Below are 20684 nucleotides of genomic sequence, written 5' to 3'. Positions count from 1 at the left end.
TGGATGAACAATAACCATGAAATGAAAAGATAACCTTTGCACAGTTGAACAGAAACTTTGGCCTTCTTCCAACATACCATACAATACTTTAATGTAGGTGTTACAAAAAGGAAAGTAGACTGTTGATTTCCACACCCATTAAGTAGTAAGATGCTTTAATCTGTTACTGAATAACAAATCTATAATTGAACTATACAGTAAAACACAAAATTGGAGACATACTGTATTAATGCAACTTTAAATGCACATATGTTTTTGCATAACATTACATTCAAAATATATGAGCTTTGTTCTTAAACTGTATTTGGAGCAAACTAATGGAACAAATTTTACACAAGTGTGTATTCAGGGTTTTATTGTTTTTTTTACAACACTGAATAAATCTATCAAAGGAAGACCTGCAGTAAAGATTAGAGAGTCTTGAGAGTAACTCCGTAACATGTGGCAAATGATCCAAGCAGCATTTCTGAAAGATGACTCAAACTAGATATCTACGGAAACTGTATTAAAAGAACTGATGAAAGATAATCAGATACCGCAGTTAATTAAATGCATATGATCCTTCTGAAGTTGATTTCTTCCAAAAAATCTTTTTAACAGAACTCGTGAACTTATGCAGGCTTTCACCCTGTTAAAATGTGTTTCTGAGCTCTTAGAAATTATGTGGTAATGAAAACTAGGATTTGCTGCAAGGAAAAGCATTAACCGACAGTACATGTTGGACCTTATCTTTTTAAAAGTGAACTTCATATTTTAACTAGTAGTCATAATTAATTAATGAAAATGTCATTTGAAACCAAGTACATCTTAATATGTAATATTTTAAAATTGCAATCAAACAATTTGAAAATTTGTTTACAGTACCCTGACATTTTAAAATACACGTTTCTTCATTTAGTACTAACAGTGTCCAGTTTTCTTGAAACGCTTATGTATCCATGGTTCTAATATCAATCTGCTCCGTGTCTGTGCCATTTTTCAGAGTCATGCACAAGGCCAGACGGTTAGATACCACTGGGCTCACATATGTCTCATTTTGTTTCATATTGCATCAAAAGGTCTCTACGACTTTAAGGAGATAGAATAACACTTACTGGGCCCAAGGAATTAGCTTTTCAGTGGCAGTGCCATCCTAGGTAGACAAATTAGAGAAACAGACAACTTGTGTCCATAAATAGGCACTGTACTGTAAGTTGATTGATCAAATGCAGAATGTATTATATTATTTTTGTATTTCTTTATCCAGTGTATAACAATTCCATATAAGGGACATCCTGATCTATGAGATGAAAATAATTTAAATAAAATATGCATATAAAATATATAGTTTCCCTGTGTGCAAACTATATATAGGTTGTATGCACATAGAGGTTTTTTATGTTATACAGCATTTTTCCTTTGATTAGACAAACTGTGACAGTGGAGCATATATGAACATACAGTAAGATTACACATTTTGGTTTCTCAGAAAAATTACTTTTATTGTCTTGCATTTTCTTGTTACTGTATTTTTGGGAAAATAAGACAGCTGGGAAAAAAAGTATTAGGGGCTGTTGCTCACTCTGGTCCTTGGTTGGATTCAATTTATTTTCGCTCTCTTCATCAATGTCTCCTCTTTAATGTGAGAAGTGTTTTAAGACATTGGGAAGGAAACAGTCCCCTAAATACAGCAGTAACTGACCGCAGTTAAATAGCCTGTCCTCCTAACAGCAGGAATACTGAACTGTGGAGAGGTTTTTCCCTTATTTGATCTTGCACATTTGAAGCAGTTAATATTCTGGGAAAGACAGCACTTTTAATTGTTTACTTAGTTGTAATTAGTAGGAGATAGGCTTGTTCCATGCTGAAAAGAGAAGAAAACAACATTTTGGCCATGGGCGTCAGATATGTAGTTGGGGTTACACACCTAAAGAAGGCCCCATGGCCGAAATGTTGTTTTCTTTCTTCTCTTTTCAGCATGGAATAAACCTATTGCGTGTTCCTTTGCAGCCTACGCATACTGACGCAGCTAACCACCTGAACTACATTAGTAAGAGATGTTTGTCTAGAGAAACCAAAATATTGAATCTATTAGTACTCTATGTTAATACATCAGGTATTGCATATCCATTATCAATGACAATTTTCCAAGTGAAAGGAGGACAAAATCACACTCTTAACTTACGGTATGTAGTGTTTCATCACGGAGGAGACAGGAATGGAAATACTTTAGTAAAACAGTGCTTTCCAAACTTTAGAGTGGAACTGCATGCACATACACTATACAATGATAGTGCTTTCTTGAGCAACACCTACTGTATGTCTTTAAAGAAGATAAGTAATCTTCAGTTTTGCATCTTTATATACTAAATCATGGCTTAGAAAGAATTAACAATTTGCAATGTTCTATTTTTTATATGATTTATGGATGTAGTCATTTACAATTGTAATTTACTTAATCCATTTTCCTTGAATTATGCTTTCTTCTTGGTTGTAGTGAGCAGCTGACCTGCCAGCGAGACACAGGGAACACATACACATGGGGATTTAGAGATGCCAGGACAACTAAAAACCCTACCTTTGAACTATGTTAGACAGAGTTAACACAAAAACCCATGCAGACATGTGGAGAACAGGTAAACTTCTGAACACAGATTCACACCCAGGAAAAGTGACAAACTACTGTGGAGCTAAAAGTAACAGAGCTTTTAGTACAAGACTAAAAGACAAACCAGCAGTGTGATGGGATCAACACAGTACCAGAAGTATCTTATTAATCATTTAGAGTGTTAGCCTATAAAAACAGGACTTTATAATGAGATAGAAGATTACAAACTAGAGCATTACATTTAGATAAGATTCATGAATCATATAGTATGTAGTATAGTGGTTAGGGCTCTGTGGTTAAAACTGTAAGGCTAAGGGCTCAAATCACAGGTAGCGCACTGAAGCTTTACATCACTCACAATGCTTCAGTAAAAAATTCTAGATGTATGAATTTAAGATGCTTTCAAATACAAACACTAATTTAATAATAATAATAATAAAAACAGTTTTCTTCAAAAATTGCACTATATCTCCTTTACAGGTATCAGGCAGTGCTGCCATCTAACATTTATCTACCAGCAGGAAAATAAAGAATTTCAAAATTTTACTTGTAACAATTCATGTATAGTTTTTTTTTTGTGCAAGAATCTTAAACATACAGCTCGTCACTATTTTCCTTATCGATGTTTTAATACAACCTTTCACAAAAAAGGGACACAAAGAGAAAAGAGACATGAGAATATGAACGGATTTATTCAGATCACTTTTACCTCTGGTAGCAACCTTTAAGAAAAACAGTAAAATTGTCATTACGATTTATAAATATGTTTCGTGCAATTATTTTTTAGAGTTGTTTGTTCTGTATACTGAAGTCATACTGAAAATGCACTGCATCTTCCTGAGAGTCTCTATAGCAACACTGAACCACTGCTCCAAAAGATCTAGATGGGCTGGATGGCCTCGCTTCCTTTGGAACTTTTCTGATGTTCTTTCAAAAAGGAACTCTTCCTTGTAATGTCCATGGGGACAGGAGCCATTCTTCAGGCATCACCAGAGACTGGCAGCAAACCCTCCAGCGGTGACCACCCCACATTCTAGTTGTTTTAGAATGTATAATGTGTAAACCCATTAAAATAAGGAAATCACCATGGAGATATCTTAACCAAAACAGCAAAAACAAAACTATGCTTTCTTTATGGGGTTGTCACAATAAGGTACATTTTCCAGAAGATGGTCTTCCCTGGGCCGTAGCACTACTCAAAGGAAACAGAGCAAAATTAGTATTTTTCTTCCAAAACAAGAGTCTATATTGAAATTGACAGATTACAATTTTTATTCATAATACATATAAATTCTGTGTGAAACGATCTGAGCCTTTATAGCAAATAAGAACACTGACATCTAGTGGAGAACTTGCAGAACATGAACAACCACGAAAGATTCAGCACAAAATCAAGGTTAGCATTCACTACATTTTTCTAAAGCCGATCCACATAAAATGCAAATCCCATACAACACAGAACCTATAAACCATATGGGCTGTGGCGTTTTGCATGTTCGCTGTTAAAACCATTGTGAACATTGACCACAGTCAGCAGGAAGTATTGGTGTCTACTGAGAAAATCAAGATCTCACTGATGTCACTGAGAACTATGAAAAGGATTTTAAAATTTTACTTTCTCTCCATGTATATACACTCACTGTTAAAGACCTGCTAAAAAACATGGTTTTATATTTATATCAGAAAACATTAATGTACATTTAGCAACTCCATGCCTTTCAGACATAACCAATGTATAAAATTTCCTGAAATTATCCCTTAGGATAATTTAATTACATGATTCTTTATTTAGTTATGTCCAATCCCTTAGGTGGAACTAAATAGCTCCATGTTAACAGCTGTATTGAAACTTTTCAATGTTTCATAAGTGATTTTCAAGTATCATGAGTAATGCCAAAAATATTATAAAAATAAATATTAATAAAATTTATAAAAATATTACAAATGCTTACACTTGTGTGGCTGATCAAATCTAACTTATATGATCAAAACAATTATTATTATTCCTGTTTAAAAATGATATATTTTCTTAGGAAGTTATCGCCTAATGTTTGTTTACTTTTCAAAATGACCTCTGCTCAAATGATAAAAATGCAGAGATTCATAAATATACAGAATGTATGATTTCAGAAATACATTTTACTTACATATTTTGTTATCATCTACATGAACACCTTGGATTACTGTTTGGCGAAGAACAATTTCAACATCCGAACCCAGTTTGATCATCTAAAAATGTCAGATGTTAATGTTAACACAATTATGAAGAATTAAAAGATAGTTTCATTATGTATGGTACATTAAATGTAACTTGAATCTTTTGAATACTTGAACTTACAAACTGGTCTCCCTTAACTGTGGGTACGACAGTGGTGCTGTAGTGATTAATATGATCACCTACAGCTTACACATCTACAAGCTCCAGTAGCTCAAAAGATGAACTATGGCATGCAACAAATACTTTGCTTTGTTCTTTATTTTGAGAATGGGCAACTTATTAGTACCTCATTTATTTTTTCCACAGAAGTTTCATTTCTATTCTTCTTGAATTCTTCATTTATCTTCTGTCTGGCAGCTTTAAAGAAAAGGAACTAATTATAGTCCATATACAGTATAGCCCATTTCACTTCACCACCATCACTGAGGAAAAGACAACAACTGGAATCAAGCTAATCGTTCACATTATGTCTTTTGCTGTGAGCTACAGGCATACAGTACTTTGTAAAAGTGTAGAAGAATTCACCCCCTTTCAACGTTGTTCCATTTTGTTGTTGGGGCTGATCTGGACAGCGATTCCTGCCACAGTCAAGACTTTGATTCGGCCACTCAAGCAACCGCTTAACATAATGCTGCCACTACTCACACTAAAGCTTCTATCATTTCACTTTTTATACCCTTACACAGGTCTGTTCCTTTCTAAAACTTTCTCTCTGAAATGTTTTTAAAGTTCCATGGTTGAGTTTTGGCTTTTTTAACTTTTTTAAATTTACTTGCTGAAGGAGTAACTTTACAGACACAGGTGTATGACAGAGTACAGCTGTGTCTGTACACAGATGAACTGTGACTTGTCATAATACTGTAATTCTGTGAACTCATTAAGGTTTATTCACAATTATTGTACATGTACAATTTAACATACAATGTACAATCTTTTTTTAAATTAATATTTAATTAAAAACATTTAATTTATTTCACCCAGAAGCTGAACAAGAGCAAGGTTAGCAGTGCAAGTCCCAGAAGTGCAAATTTTGATTAAAATATTCACTTTACAAACCGGTAAGACATCATTTGTAATTCAACACAATGGGATGGCATTAAGAATGAGGTAAATACATCTGCAAGTGACTTAGTCGTAAAGAATTGCTATCTGACATTATTTGGATTTACTGTTATTGTTAATTTAAATTCAGATAAAACGTACCTCCTAAGGCTCTTGAATCATCTCGGAATACGTTCTGCCTTGTTCTGTGCAGTAACTTGAAGAGTCGCAGAACCTACACAAAACAATACATAATTCTCTTATACTGGATGTTCACATCAAAAACGCTAAAAATCGCCACCACCATCATAATCATTACATATTCTTGCAATATCATGTAGAGTTTATAAAACCAAAATACCACTTAGGGGCCATTGCATTTACTATTACGAACGCTTAAGATTCACTCACCTTCAATCGACTGTCCATGTCGACTTTCCTCATGCAGCCGCACAGCTCACTATCCCCACCTCTTCCGTTTTCACTGACAAATAGGAAGAGCAGTTCCGGATGAAGAGCATTGTCGTACCTTCTTATCTGTAATACAATCGCAACAAAAATATCAGGGACCTCAGCGCCACATCTAAAAGTAATCATAAATCATCTTGAGAGAATCGTCTATGTAAAGGAAGTGTAGTGGACATAAATACAGTACTCAAAATGAACCAGTATTTAACACAAGATAACGCTTGAAACAGTTGAACCGTTGTACTGTTTATTTGACTAAAATAAACGTTTCGCACTTAAATCTTGCTAGTATGAAAAATTAATTTTTTGCATAATCTCCTCTGCGCACGTTTTTATGCACACGTTTACTGACACGCAGGTCTGCCCTATGTATTTTCAATAAGTTGCAGCATTGCTCATAATATTTTTAGACCAGTTCTTCATGTTAAAATTGAATGTCTTGAAATGCTGAAATTGGGTTCCAGGGTCAGAAAAAAGAGAACGACCCTGAGTCATGTAAAACATTTAAGAAAGTACAGCAAATGGGATAAGAGGGAGGGGTAACAAGTTGGATCGGCATGTGCATAGCCCAATGAGGTTGTAGGCCTTGCTGTGCGCCTATTCACCCATGAACCACTAACATTTCAGTGGGACTGGAAAACAGCGCCAGCGGTTGGACCTGTCTGTTTTCGGCATAGTGCGGCTCAGGGTAGTAGCTGAGGCCATGGCTGATGAAACAGCAAAGGCACAAACTGCCCAGCCTGGAGGTGATACTATTTTTGGGAAGATCATTCGTAAAGAGATTCCTGCAAAAATATTATATGAGGACGAACAGGTTTGGTTTTCTTATGCATATCTTCCCCCCTCCTATCTTGCTCCCTTCATTGTAAGGCACGCAGAGGGTTCATAATGCCGGTAGCTTTAATATTTTTAATGGTAAATTATTTTAATGCACCGATAAGTTATACTTTAATTTTATTGTTTTTCTCATTATGTCCAAAATAGTAGTGTTGTAGTTTTGAGCGAAGTGCTGTGCAATGGCCTTGTAATGCAAGATAGGCCTTTGATCCTTATTTTCTATTTAAACACCATGTATTAAGTAGCGCACTTCGCATATTCAGTAAAAATGAAAGTTGGCAGGATTGTCGCATCATACTGACGTGTTTTAAGCGGGCAGCTGTGGGATAGTCTGTCATCATGGAGTTACATATTTGGTTTTAGCTGTAGGGAATGGCATATCGCTTTGAAACCAAATCCAAATTCCGTCTCGCAGTTATGGAAATATAATCAGATTTAATTTAATATTTTCCTAATTATGCCGCAGGACCGCCATAAAAGTACTCGCATAGAATCAGTCCTCCTTTTACTTCACTAATCGTTTTCACTTCTTTATCTGAGAAGTATTTATATTTTATGTTTTTGCATTTAAATCAATTTCAGTGATGGATATTATTTTAAATGCCTTATGAAATGTGGAAATAAAAATGCAGGGAAAAAAACGACTGGTTAAGAATGGTCCGTATTGATTAAGGAGCCACTAAACGATTGGTGCATCAGGTTACGAAGTAAAGGATCGAGCCGGATTAATACAAACGATTGATCATTTTTTTCGGCGGCTTATGTGTAAATTATGAAAGTAATAAATGCAATATGGTGACAGTTCCGGGTCGCCGTCGTAGAAAGTTCGAAGCGATCAGATACCTTCCGGCCGTTTGTGTGCTGGACGAGATTAATACCTGTCAAGATTTAGCTATTGTCAGCTCAGGATGGAGCACTTTTGAATGTTTTCTGAGACATAATTTCTTTAGCGTACTTTTAGGACTGTTTCTGAAAACTGATCTATCTGCTGTGAAGGGCTAATTAAAATCAATCTAACTGTCCACAAGTATTCGAAACTCTAAATGATACTGTAACGCATACGACCTCCATTGCTTGCGAGAGCTGGTTTACCAGAGCGATGACGTCACCGCCCTTCCCTGTGAATAGCAGGGACCGCAGCCGCGGGCCTGACGGGAGATTTCCCTTTGGCTCAAGAGGCTGGGTCCCTGTTGAGTGACGCTGGAGGCCCGGGTTCGAGTCCCCGACGGTGGGGGGGCCAACCTGAGGTGCTAGCGGCTAAGGCGCCCACGTGAACCCCGGAGCGTTACAATACTAATTAGTAGTTGAAATGTTAGTGGAGTCTGGTAGCATAATTAATACAACATAATTTTGTAATTAATACAAAATTATGTTGTATAATCGGAAATATATGAAAAGCAAAAATGTATAGTTGAAGATGTAAAGTCGTGAGATAAGATAATAAATCGCTCTTTAGTGTTGGTGAATCATAGTTTACGATGTTTACTGTTTTTAATGATAATGTCTGTTTTGAACATATAGTAAGGGAGTCAGCAGCATGAAACTGCGTTATAGTCTCTGTGCTGAATGAAAGATAGAGGTAAGTACTTAAAAGGTAACTTAACAACCGTGCATTGTCCTTAATTGTGCGCTTGTTTGCTTACTGCCTTTTTAGTGCATAGCCTTTCACGACGTTGCGCCTCAAGCCCCAACGCATTTCCTAGTCGTCCCTAAGAAGCCGATTCCTCAGCTCTCCAAAGCAGAGGACAGCGATGCTGCTGTAAGTATCACGATTTATACTTTGGTTTATACCACCTGATCTAAACAAAAAGGGCTCAGTAATTTACAAGTTTTATCCACGAAATGAATGTATATGACTGGCTAAATTTCTAAATTAACTGCTGTAAACGGGCGATTCATTCCACCTGATCATTTTTACGCATTGTTAGGATATCCATCAATGGTGCAAAGGAACAAAGTTTTAAATAATTTATTTCAATGACTGATACGTCCACCAAAAATTGATATTTATAGTTCAGTGGTAAGAATGTTTAATTGCATACAATAAATGCTTTAATTATGCTCATAAAAGTTTATATTTTAATTTAAAAAAATGTTTACACTGAGGAAAGCTGGTGAAATAAAGCCACTGAAAAATGGTTTACTTTACAGTACATCCCTTGGATAGAAATAGGCAGTCATTTCGAGTTTTATGTGCTGGTGATTCTCTTACACCTTATATACCTTATATACTATAGACACCCTGTTACGTGTCTTATGTCTAATCTTGATAATGCCCTCTATAAATAAAATTTTAAACCTTAAATTATAAAGCACCTTTAATAAAGAAATATAAAAAAGAAATGGGAACAAAAATCATTGAGTTATGGTGTAGTAGAAAATTGTTATACTGTAATCATAAAAGACTGTATAGAGCAAAGGGATTAGTCAGTTGTCATGATTGATTCCACAAAACTACTTAATTCATACCTCTAGGTATTCAATTAAATAAAACATGTGTACACTAACATTCTGCTCTTTGGCAGTGCAATGAAAGTCTTTTATAAAGAATTTTATAAAGGTCTCTGATGGTTTCTGGTTTAACTCACAGAAAACATTCAGATGTTCAGATGTTGCTTGTATCACCGTGTTTAGGGTCAGAGAGCTCTCAAAAGACTGCAGGGAGATGGAGCTTGACATCCACAAGTTGGGGAATGGCTTCTGAAAGTATCCACCAAAGGCCGAATCTACCAATTTCACGTGTAGTGTCCATTATTGAAGGTTTCAAGGCTATTGGTGTAGTCCCATCCCTGCTAGGAAGTAGATGTAAGTGTATCTGCCACCATGTGGAGTGTACTGCCGTATATTTTGGGAGACAATTCATAGGCAACAGCTGGAGACGTCCGACAAGGGCATCTTCAGGATACAAAGTGTCAAAAACTAGCTTCAGTGTTGCCTGCATTAATCTGATGTTAATGGCCAGGTTGCAAGTAAGAGGTGACTTAAATTTGCTAAAATATTCTACATCTGAATGACCACAAAATATTAACTACAGTGGTGTGAAGGCATTACGCTCGTGTTTTCTTAATTTCAATTCTTTATGACAAATATGACATTTTTATATTTTGGGATTAAAAAGAATCGGCATTGTTGAGTGCACTTCAAAAAACTATAAAAGTAAACTGTACACAGTAACTTGTAAAAGCTCCAATTTACAAAAGAAATTTCCAGGTATGCATAGCACTATATTCTGTAACTCAGGATGAGGCAACAAAACATCTGGTGAGGTGAAGCAGCCCTATTACATTGTAAAGAAGCAGGCTTGTGAATACATTTCTTTTAAACCAATAAAAATATCTCTCTTGATTTCAAGACAGTTTTCCTGATAAGTGGAGCTTATTTGTTAACTCTGCATGCAGGTCACACTGGAACATTTTGTGGTGAAATATGTACTGCACAACCCGTACTTATTCGCTTGTACATTGCATTACATTAGTTATGACAGTGACTAGTGAGCAGGAAAGCCTGCTTCACGTCACAATTCTTGGGAACTCTCACCCGTGGCGAGACCAGGGCTCTGCGGCAACAAGGAGGCTTACAGTACTTTCACAAAGTTCACAATTTTTTGCTTAATTCGACATTTGTAAATTCTTTCTATGCTGTCAGTGAATTTATTTTGTTACTGAGATTTAATAACTGGTCTGTAAAAGTGGGACTGCAGTTTCCTTTTAAGATTGCCATGTAACATTTTTAGACTTTTTAAAGCAAAGCACAAAGTCTGATCTGTAAGTCTTTTTTACATCATGTTTTCTATTCCTATTTCATGGAGGATATGAGAAAATATGGCCGGCAATGTACATAATAGAAAATATTCATCATGTGTTGTAACTACATACAGTAGGAGCTGCTGCAGATGAGAGGAGATCCTCCTCCATCTTGCTTACTTGGTAGCTGAGTAGCTAAACAAATTAAGAACAACTTTCTGTGTTCTAGATGGGTGAGATTAGTGCTGGGCGATAATTCGATAACGATAATTATCACGATATAATTTTCCTCAATATAATTTTAACAAAAGTTCAATAAATGTTCGATATATATGTTTATGCTTTGCGTATGATATGCGCATGCGCACAAAATACTGCGCGAGTGCGTGTGCGTGTTGCAGACCGGGCAGCTAACGTGGTGTTGTTTACCCACATGGTGGTGGCTGACAGGACTGTAGTTAGAGTGGAGAAATGAGCGACACTGAAGCAAATGTAGTGCTGCCAACGACCAGCTCGAAAGACGATGACATCGTTGACAGAAAAGGTCATTCAACTTCAGTAATTTGGAGATATTTTGGCTTTTTACGATCAGATATAAAACAGAACACTTTAAACTTTGCAGTCTGTCTGAGCCATCTTCTATGTGTGTTTTATCACACTGCAGTATTTAATTTTTCTATTAAGATATTTATTTTGTAAATTTTACTCATGCATATTTTGACATAAAGACTTGAATACTCTCTACCTCAGATTTGTTTAATGTTTCTGCTATTTGGCAAGTGTTTGTTGTGTTCTTAAAATAAATAGTTGTTTAATTTACCAATTAACTGTCTAGTTTCTTCAACTTTCACTCAGGAGAAAAAATCTGCCTTTAAACTTGAAAGAAATAATGATTTGACATTTATCGTGATAATTATCGATATCGACTGATATGAAAATTTTTATCGTGATTATGTTTTTGGCCATATCACCCAGCCCTAGGTGAGATTCATCTTCATAGTGAAGAAAATAAAGGCCAAATACCATTGTCTAGCTTCCTGCAGCTTAGAATCCCTAATTTACATGAATTTATATACATTTGATAACAGATGATAAACATGTTTTGTATTCAGCCCAATTATTTCAAGTCACCATAAATATTGGGGCACATTCATTTTAAATACATTTGCACTTCATAAAGTTTGAAAGCCATTGAACCTTTGAGATGCTTTGCTGTGTCTACATTGAATTCTTGCCTATTTTTTGCATGGCCGCATTTGTCTTCAGCATGTAAAATGCATGCAATGTTGGCTTTAAACCTGGAGATTTACTTGGCTAGTCTCGGATTTTCTCCTTTTTTGTCCTTGATTACATGTGGGCTGTTTGGGATCATTGCCATGTTGCATGGTGAAAAGCTGCCCAATACGTTTTTTTCCGTTTAAGCAAGATTTTGTTAAATTCAGAATTAATGCTGCTGCCGTAATAAGTTATATCAACAGTTAGACGAGTGCCTAAATTAGAATCTAAATTAAAAGATTTTTAATCTTTAAATTTCTAAAATTTAGCTGTGAAGAACTTACCTGTCAATATTTATCAAGTCATAGAAACTGGTGCTGCATTATATCTGTGTCATGATAATGAAGGTAAATAGAATATGTAATTAGTATGTCTTAGACATGCTGCTGCTTTTCTATGCAGCGATTGAATCCATTTAGTGTAAAAAAACCTGGATATTTATTTTGGGTAATCTGTAAATCAGTTAGAATTTTGGTTAAATTTTGATAGTTAAATGTCAAAGTTCATATAAGGCAGCAGTACTTCTCTCACTAGGAGCTTCATTTGGATAAAGGCACTGTGGTGTTAGGGTGGAAACGCATTGTGTTTTCTTGTTAAAATTGATATTGCAGTACTTGTAAGTCATGAATCGCGTTCCTTGTTCAGTGTTTAATGGACCAAGCAATATGGCAATATGAAACTGCTGTGTCAAGTGGATGAATGGATGTCTTTTTGAAAGGATGATATATTAATTATTTCTTATCTAAAAACATTGGAACTATGAAGAAAAACATGACTATCTAAACTATGACTGTTCTATCCAAGAATTAGTCCGATTAATTTTTACATATTTGCAAAATGTGAATCTGAATGTGATTTTTTTTACTACACATTTTTTAATTAGGTAAATTATTTCTGTTATTTTATTTCTAGAGCTAAACGAGGGTCTTTTTGTGTTTCTTGAATATATTATTTGCTTAGTAGAAGCTCTTAAGCTCCAGGGTGACTTACAAAACATATAGATAACGTAAATACAAAAATAGAAGAAAATATAATTTTATTAAATTAAATAAGTTTATTAAAAATATAAGTTTTAATTTACTTTTTCTGTGTTAACAATTGGCTTAATAATAATTGCTTAAGATAGTTCTAGGAACTGCTTCCTGTACTGCTGTCTACTGTTTATGCATGCAACTAAAGATTAAATCTGCTCTCATAGTTAATGTAGCTACTTTTCAAAGTTTGGGATTTTCTTCTGTTTTTTTAAATAAACTTGGACTTAAGCATGTATTCAGTTTGTCTGTTATGTACTTGGTGGAAGAAAAACCAACTTTTAAAGCAATTTAAAGTGTTCAAGATTACAGATGACCCGTTTCCCCCATTCGGAAGGCTCTTATGTTAGTTGAAAAATCCAAACAGAGAACATTACTGATGGACAGCATACCCGAGGAGGAAAAAAAAAACCTTGATGTAAAATGTGCCAGTATTTTATATAACAAGTGATAAGGAATTCAAAATTGACAAAGAGGATAGATCAGGGAAACAAAAGACACTTGTTTTAGTTACTCCCATTCTAAACAAAAACAAATCCTGGGAGTTTCTCCACAATTGAAAGGATGCATGAAACAACCTGATCCCCTTTTTTTGCAGTGTTGTGTTTTGAATTAGGAAAAGGCCAAGGTGGTGTGGCTGTTCTTTCAATATTAGCGCCCTTTTGTGTTTTTTAGCTTCTTGGACATTTAATGATTGTGGCGAAGAAGTGTGCCGCTGATGTGGGCCTAACCAAAGGGTACCGCTTGGTTCTGAATGACGGGCCTGATGGGGGACAGGAAGTGTTCCATCTTCACATCCACGTGCTCGGACAGCGGCAGATGCGCTGGCCCCCTGGCTAACATCAGTAACGAGACTGACCTGTGTTTGTGTACCACACAAACAGCAGCCATGTCTGACATCGGAATCGCTTCTGTTAAGAGCATTAATATCTGATGCCTCAGTGCCACTTCCTCAGTCTGTTTACTGATCCTGTCAAATAAAAGTTCCTAAGCTCTGGCTATGTGTATTTGTCTTGAGAAGCAACCTGTTCTTTCATAAAGAGAGGTGTGTGTGTGATATTATTCATAAGTCCACATGGTTGGTACTGTAATTGCAATTTCTGAAGACAACTAAATAAGACTTGGAAATGACTTATAGGGGAACAGTATTCATTGTAAGCTGGTATTATAAGCAAGTTTTGGAAGTGTTCTCATCCTAGTGTAAAACTTTGTACAAATGGCCTAGCTGTAATACAGTATGATGGTTTCAGGGCTGTTTTAAATAAGGTTCTTCGATGATTAGCATTTAACCTAGTTCTATGTAGTGGTATGAGTCAATTACATTTCATTTTTAGTTTTACTTGTATCGTAGAAAAGGTGGCCATCAGTCTAATATGTGCAGTCGCTCAGTAGATCATGGTCACTTAAGAATTTGGGCTGCCAGCAGGGGCTGCTGTTTACTAAAGCATGAATCCCCATTTACAGAAATTGCAGTGTATGATCTTAAATGCTGATGTCTCTGAACACAGAAAAACTAGCGTTACCTGCGATTATACAACCTTTGCAATTTAATTATTTTAGGAGCAAAACATGCATTTCTATCTCTGAGTTGGCAACTGTAATGGAATCTTTTTTTTTTCCCCCACAAAGTTTTGTGGTGGTTTGTTGGGACCCCCAGATTCATCTTCTCTGTTAACAAAGGTCTTTAGATTGCTAAATATTTCCATACAGACGTCTATTCAAACCATAAACATAATTGTTTTATTGATAGTTATATGAGAGAAGGAAAATTAAGAGCGCAAAATTCACAAATAGTTTCTGAATATTCAATTGCTAACGAAGCCTAGTTGTATAAGTAGATGTTTTTTTGTGCTACACGAGCCTGGATTGTGTGTTTGAAAGGAAAATATCTGATGTATGAGAGAAAGGAAGCAAACGACTAGATGTTATCCTAGGGGAAGTGTATTAGAGTGTTGGTATTTGTAAAACCTTTAAGATCTTTTTCCCTGTTCTAGAACTTCAAAATGGAAAATGTGTTTGAGTTGACTGAGGCTGTTATTTGTGGAGAGTGTATATATTTTTTTCATTTTATATGACTCTGGAGTTTTAAACACAACTTTAAGTTAACACTATAGTAGAAATGGAACTGAGCCTGGAGAGATTGGGGGAAAAAGCAATTTAATGTGTTGTGAATATTTGAAACAAACTGGACAAAATAGATACATAAGGTAAAGTATACATGTTAATGTGGATACATGATGATGTTTTGACTGACACTCTTCATTGTGTTCAACTAGTAGAAGGCCCATAGACGCAGAAGCAGTGACATTTTAAAACTTGTGAACTATATGGCTTATGGGAAGCATATCACAAGCTTTAGCTGATATTACTACTTGTATTAAGAGATTGCAGCCCAATTTCATGTCTTCCAGTGATTTACTCTGCAAAGTTCTGAAGAGGGTCATGAAACTAGTACAGGTTCTACCACAAGAGATTGTTGCGGATGAAAACCTAAACTATCCAAAAGTAATGTAAAAGTTCTCAGAGAAAATTATGTTCATCTATTAAAGATCCTGCAGATGACTGAAATAAATCTTCCTTCAAGAATAGTAAGATATGCATCAGCACAAAACGGTTTCAGTAGTGTGTTGCTTCTTGGAAAAGTTGTCAGAGGAAAGGCAACAACAAAAAAAACATTTTTGCAATGAGTAATAGAAATGACACTGCACTGACCAAATCTGGAACAAAATGTTCTTTACAGATGAATCCAAGTTTGAGATGTTGGGCAGTAATCCACAGCGTTGTTTTTTTTCTGAGCAGTCTGGAGAACACTGTAAAACTCAGTGTGCAACATTTATGGCTAAAGCACAGGGGTGGATCCTGAGAAGTGTAGGGTCTTTTCTCAGCCAAGACGGTCGGCTTCCAGCTGATGCAGCCGGACTCTGATCCATCATACGATGGCGTCTCATTGGGCAGGAATTCACCTATCAAAATAAAAGTGACCCCCCCCAGCTTGCAGTCAGTGTGTTGAAAACCTCTTTGGAATGCTGGCTGACGGAACACTCAGAAGTTGTGTGCTTCACATGGTCCTGATCTGAACATCACAGAAGCTTTATGGGCTGACATCACTGCAATGAAAGCTGAATGGTAACCAGACAAAGCACGGTATTGGGGAAAAACAGCATCCCTTGATTTGTAATATGCAACAGGGCATGAAAACAAGATTTCAAGCTCTGTGTAAAGAGAAAGGCTCACGTATCGATATTCCTAACTGTATTAATTTCTCTGCAGATTTTCTCTAATGAGCGTTGTATACATTTTCACAATTATTTCCAGAACTGTATATGGTGTAACAGTTTAAAAGATTTAAGGACATACAGCAGGCATAAATAATGCATGTACTGAAATAAAAAATAAACTTCCTTTCAGAACATAAGAATAGAAATCATGAGATTAAGTTAATAATGTATGAGTGAATGTGGGATTTGGAAGTCTTAAGCTCTTTTCACAAAAAATTCAGTTCTGAACTATTTCAGAGACTTATCAAAATATTTGCACAATACTGATGTTACTCCCTCTCTTTCACACAGAGGTTTCCTGAGGTCTTACTAATCAACAAATCTTTCCCATGGCAAACAAGATTTGTCCTTCAAAGAACCCGGTGTCGCAGTAGTCTTTTGCTTTCAGTAACTTTACATGGGGTTATGATGTAAAGATTACAGGAGTCTTAGGGCAGGTGTAAATCTCGCATCGTATTGTGAACAAAGTGGTACCTAATCTTTAAAAAAATATGTTCTGTTCAGGTAACAGCAAATTGATGGTATACTGTATGTGCTGTCTCAGGTGCACCTCTCAGAACTGTTTGGCTAAAAGATCTGAGCAAAGGATTCTGTTAAGCTCATTTGGTTGAATTATTAAAGAAATTAGTTCATTGGAGCATGGTGGCACACTGGTTAGTATTGCTGCCTCGGGTTCAATTCTGGACCTGGGGTGCTATCTGTGTGGAGTTTGTATGTTCTCCCCGTGTTCACATGGGTTTCCTCTGGGTGCTCTGGTTTCCTCCCACAGTCCAAAGAACAGTCATACTGAACTGGTAGGTTAATTAGCTCCTGGGAAAACTGGCTCTGTTGTGAGTGTGTGCATGTCTGTGTGTGCCCAGTGATGGACTGGCATCCTGTCCAGAGTTTATCCTGCCTTGTGCCCATTGCTTGGACTTAGGCTTAGGCTGTGGCTGCCCCGGTACCTCGTACAGGGTAAAGCGGTTAGAAAATGGATAGATGCATGAATGTACATGCAAAGTAAGACAAATCATGCACTTATTTCCTTGCATTTTTAAAAAAATAGTAAGGTGGGATTTTGCTGTTCCAGCCACACCTATAATACTGCTTTAGAACAGAAATATCCATTCAGAAAAAGTTATAAAAGATATGTGCCATCTCTAGACCATCTAGTGACATTGTCCAGCACAGTAATACATTTCACAGCTTTAAAAAAGAATAGGCAGTTCACACAGCACATCATGCTGTGTCCGAGCTCACACCAAACACTATAATTCAGGACTTTAGGGGACCTATCTGAAATGAGCACATGGTTTTTGTCAGGGTAAAAGATCCTTTTAGTGCAGGAAACTAAACATTTTCACATAGATGCAGTATTTTAAAGCTTTCATAATTCAAGACTGGTGATTTAATTGCTCTCTTTACTAACAGTAGTCTTCATTTTATTATATGCAAAAGTAGTTAATATATCAACTTTAATAGTGTATTAATGGTTTTTAGAATATTATTGGTCATCGCCAGGTTCCATGATTTACATAAGCTGCAGGTTTTAATATCTGTGTTCTGTTATTTCTCTAAGTTCACCTCTGTCTTTTCAGCTTCTTGGACACCTGATGATCGTGGCAAGGAAATGTGCAGCTGATGTGGGCCTTCAGAAGGGCTACCGGCTGGTCGTGAATGAGGGGCCCGACGGGGGGCAGACTGTGTATCACATTCACATCCACGTTATTGGAGGACGGCAGATGGGCTGGCCTCCTGGTTAACCTGGCTGGGATGCCTGCCAAAAAAAAAAAACCTGGGCATTTGCGGAACAATATCTTTTAATGGAATTAAAGCTTAATGACAACCTCCCTGCTTATTTGTGTCACTTCAGCGGAAGGAATGACAAATAAAGTAATTTGAGCCAGTGTTCCCTGTGCCAGGTTTGCTTTTGATGATTCTTCTGGAAAATGTTTTTTGATTTGAGTCACTTTAATCACAATACACTGATCGCAATGCGGCAAACTCTCTCATTCAATATTATCTGACCTAAATGTTAGTCTTATACAGTACATTTAAAGGTGAATGCCACTCACAATGTTGATGAACTCTCTGGCCATAGTAGGAAAATATAAAAATCATAAGGGTGTCCAAGGGGTGATATTAATGTATTCCTGCTGTCTGGTAACAAATCACACCAGAAAGCATTTTGGCAAATTCAAAACAGATGTCCAGTGACCATCATTTGAGCATGAAAGTATTAAGCTTATATGGGACTAACTTGCTGAGAGATCCACGTGAGATGCTGTTTTTAGCAATAATCAGTACTATGGGTTCAGCCACTTATCATCTGGTCATGTTGTCAACACATGGGCCTCTTTTTAAAGAAGAAGGTCCTGAAAAATATTAGAACTGGAACCCTCTGAATTCTCGTGTATTGATCTCCACAGTATGTATTAAGTGACTTATTGTTACTAGATTGCATGTTGCCCCACATTTTTTCTGAATCTAGGGTTTATGATGATTAATGTAGAGCATTATATGTGTGTATCCACAAGAATAATGAAGCAGCTTATACAGGTGCAGTATGAACATCTGAAAAAGGATTATTAATTATTTTTGTAGTAACAAGAGGTCAACAGAGTTGCTGACTCTTGTATTTATACTGATTGCTAGGTAAAATATGTCCAGAAAATAATTAAAGGATAATTTCTAAATATAGTGATGTGAAAAAGAAAGTACACCCTCTTAAGATTCTATAGTTTTACGTACAGTATTTAGACATATCTGACCTTCATCTTGTCTTCACAAAGTCCTAAGAGTACAGTAGATAAATTTAACCTCATGTTGACAAATAACACAAAATTGTACTTTGCCACTATTTATTAAACAATAAAATCAGCCAACATTCAGACGGCCTGTGTGAAAAGGTAAGTGGACCCTTACTACTTCCATATCAGTTAAGAAGGTAATTAGAATCAGGTGCTGTTAAACAAGTGATCAGACACTTTGTCAATTTGGTCAGGAGTGTTCAGGTTTGTGGTAATGCTAGGTCACAGCTAGGTCAAAAGGTATGTGTGACTGTCTGAGAAAGAATCACTGGTGCTCATTAGTCTAGGAAGAGTTACCAAGCCATTTCCAAACAATATCACATACAACGGCTAGTTCAAATCAGTGCTCTGTTAATACTCAAATCAAATACAAGGCAGTACTCAATGGAGCCTTGGTCTGGACAACTAGACACTGGATGCAGGAGAATTTGCACTCCCTCAGTAGCCACTGCCTTCTTATTTATTTGTTGGATATCCACACAAACAACAAAAGTGGCAACAAATTTAACAACTGACAATTTGATTTTTAGAAGTCGTGCAAAGTTACTTCAGTCCTTAATTATACTGCTGTTTGGCTATTCTTTAGGTAGAAGCTTGAAGCTTTATCAAAAAATGGTGTGCAGTGGGAAATTAAACACAGGGCAATAGAACATCCTGATAATCCTTGTCTGGGAGTGATTACTTCTCTTAAGCTTCTTACTGAAGTCCATTCTAAATTATTACAATCATGCAGTACCGTATGCCTCATTGCACACACAAACCTAGTGGTCACTTCTAGATTAAGTGCATGCAATTCAACATTATTACAACAATTGACTAGTTTCAGAGCTGTAACATTTTGGATAGCTACTCTTAAAGAAAATGTCACTGCAGAGGTTCAAAAGCACATAATGTTTAAATAATACAATGCAATGCTACATCTTTGTACAAAACGAGAGCAATTTTTCCACACAACGTGCATAGTAGTCTTTTTTATACACTTAAAGCAATACTGAAGTATTGATTTCAAGCACAGGGCTAAGCACACTATGGGTGTAAAAATGATGGTTTAGAAACAGTGTGATTTAATAGAAATTGATTTTATTACTCATTTTTTTTAACAAATGGTCCATTTTTATGTAAATTGGGTCTGTGTGAGATCAAATGTTTGGCCTGCAAATCAGAAATTACCAACCTAGTACTTGATGACTTGCTGTTGTCCATTGGAGATACAGTAAGGAAGAAGCCTCTAGGTGAAGACAGAATGCCATCAAGTACTTTAGTGTATAAATTGCCACTGCCTTGTGGGTCGATGTTTCAATTTAATCCAGACCTTATCCTTTAAAGCAATGCGGTTAGATGTGGGGTGATTGAATTTGATTTTTTTTTTAATTTAGTGGGCACATTTTGCATTGCAAGAAAATTAGCTTCCAAATGA

At 36.2% G+C, this 20684-nt stretch overlaps 2 protein-coding genes across 5 annotated transcripts; one reads left to right on the top strand and one right to left on the bottom strand.

Moving 5' to 3' along the window:
* Nucleotides 1-3261: 3261 nt before the first annotated feature.
* lyrm7 (LYR motif containing 7) lies at nucleotides 3262-6390 on the bottom strand. Its single transcript, XM_088911511.1, has 5 exons — nucleotides 6258-6390; nucleotides 6009-6081; nucleotides 5092-5162; nucleotides 4735-4816; nucleotides 3262-3779 (listed from the first exon to the last, which is right to left on the bottom strand). The coding sequence occupies exons 1-5, from the start codon at nucleotides 6288-6290 to the stop codon at nucleotides 3709-3711; spliced, it is 330 nt and encodes a 109-aa protein (XP_088767637.1). The 5' UTR covers nucleotides 6291-6390; the 3' UTR covers nucleotides 3262-3708.
* A 557-nt stretch (nucleotides 6391-6947) lies between these two features.
* Nucleotides 6948-18366, top strand: hint1 (histidine triad nucleotide binding protein 1). Of its 4 annotated transcripts, none has more exons than XM_088911508.1 (3): nucleotides 6948-7128; nucleotides 8806-8910; nucleotides 18056-18366. In XM_088911508.1, the coding sequence occupies exons 1-3, from the start codon at nucleotides 7018-7020 to the stop codon at nucleotides 18218-18220; spliced, it is 381 nt and encodes a 126-aa protein (XP_088767634.1). In that variant the 5' UTR covers nucleotides 6948-7017; the 3' UTR covers nucleotides 18221-18366. The 4 variants fall into 4 exon arrangements, with proteins under 4 accessions (XP_088767634.1, XP_088767636.1, XP_088767635.1 ...); XM_088911510.1 differs by having other exon boundaries at nucleotides 6949-7060; XM_088911509.1 differs by lacking the exon at nucleotides 18056-18366 and adding an exon at nucleotides 13876-14197 and having other exon boundaries at nucleotides 6949-7060.
* The last annotated feature ends 2318 nt before the right edge of the window (nucleotides 18367-20684 follow it).

This window comes from Atractosteus spatula, chromosome 3 (genome assembly GCF_055471065.1).
Source record: "Atractosteus spatula isolate fAtrSpa1 chromosome 3, fAtrSpa1.hap1, whole genome shotgun sequence".
Taxonomy (NCBI): Eukaryota; Metazoa; Chordata; class Actinopteri; order Semionotiformes; family Lepisosteidae; genus Atractosteus; species Atractosteus spatula.
This window is presented reverse-complemented; position numbering and strand designations above follow the sequence as displayed.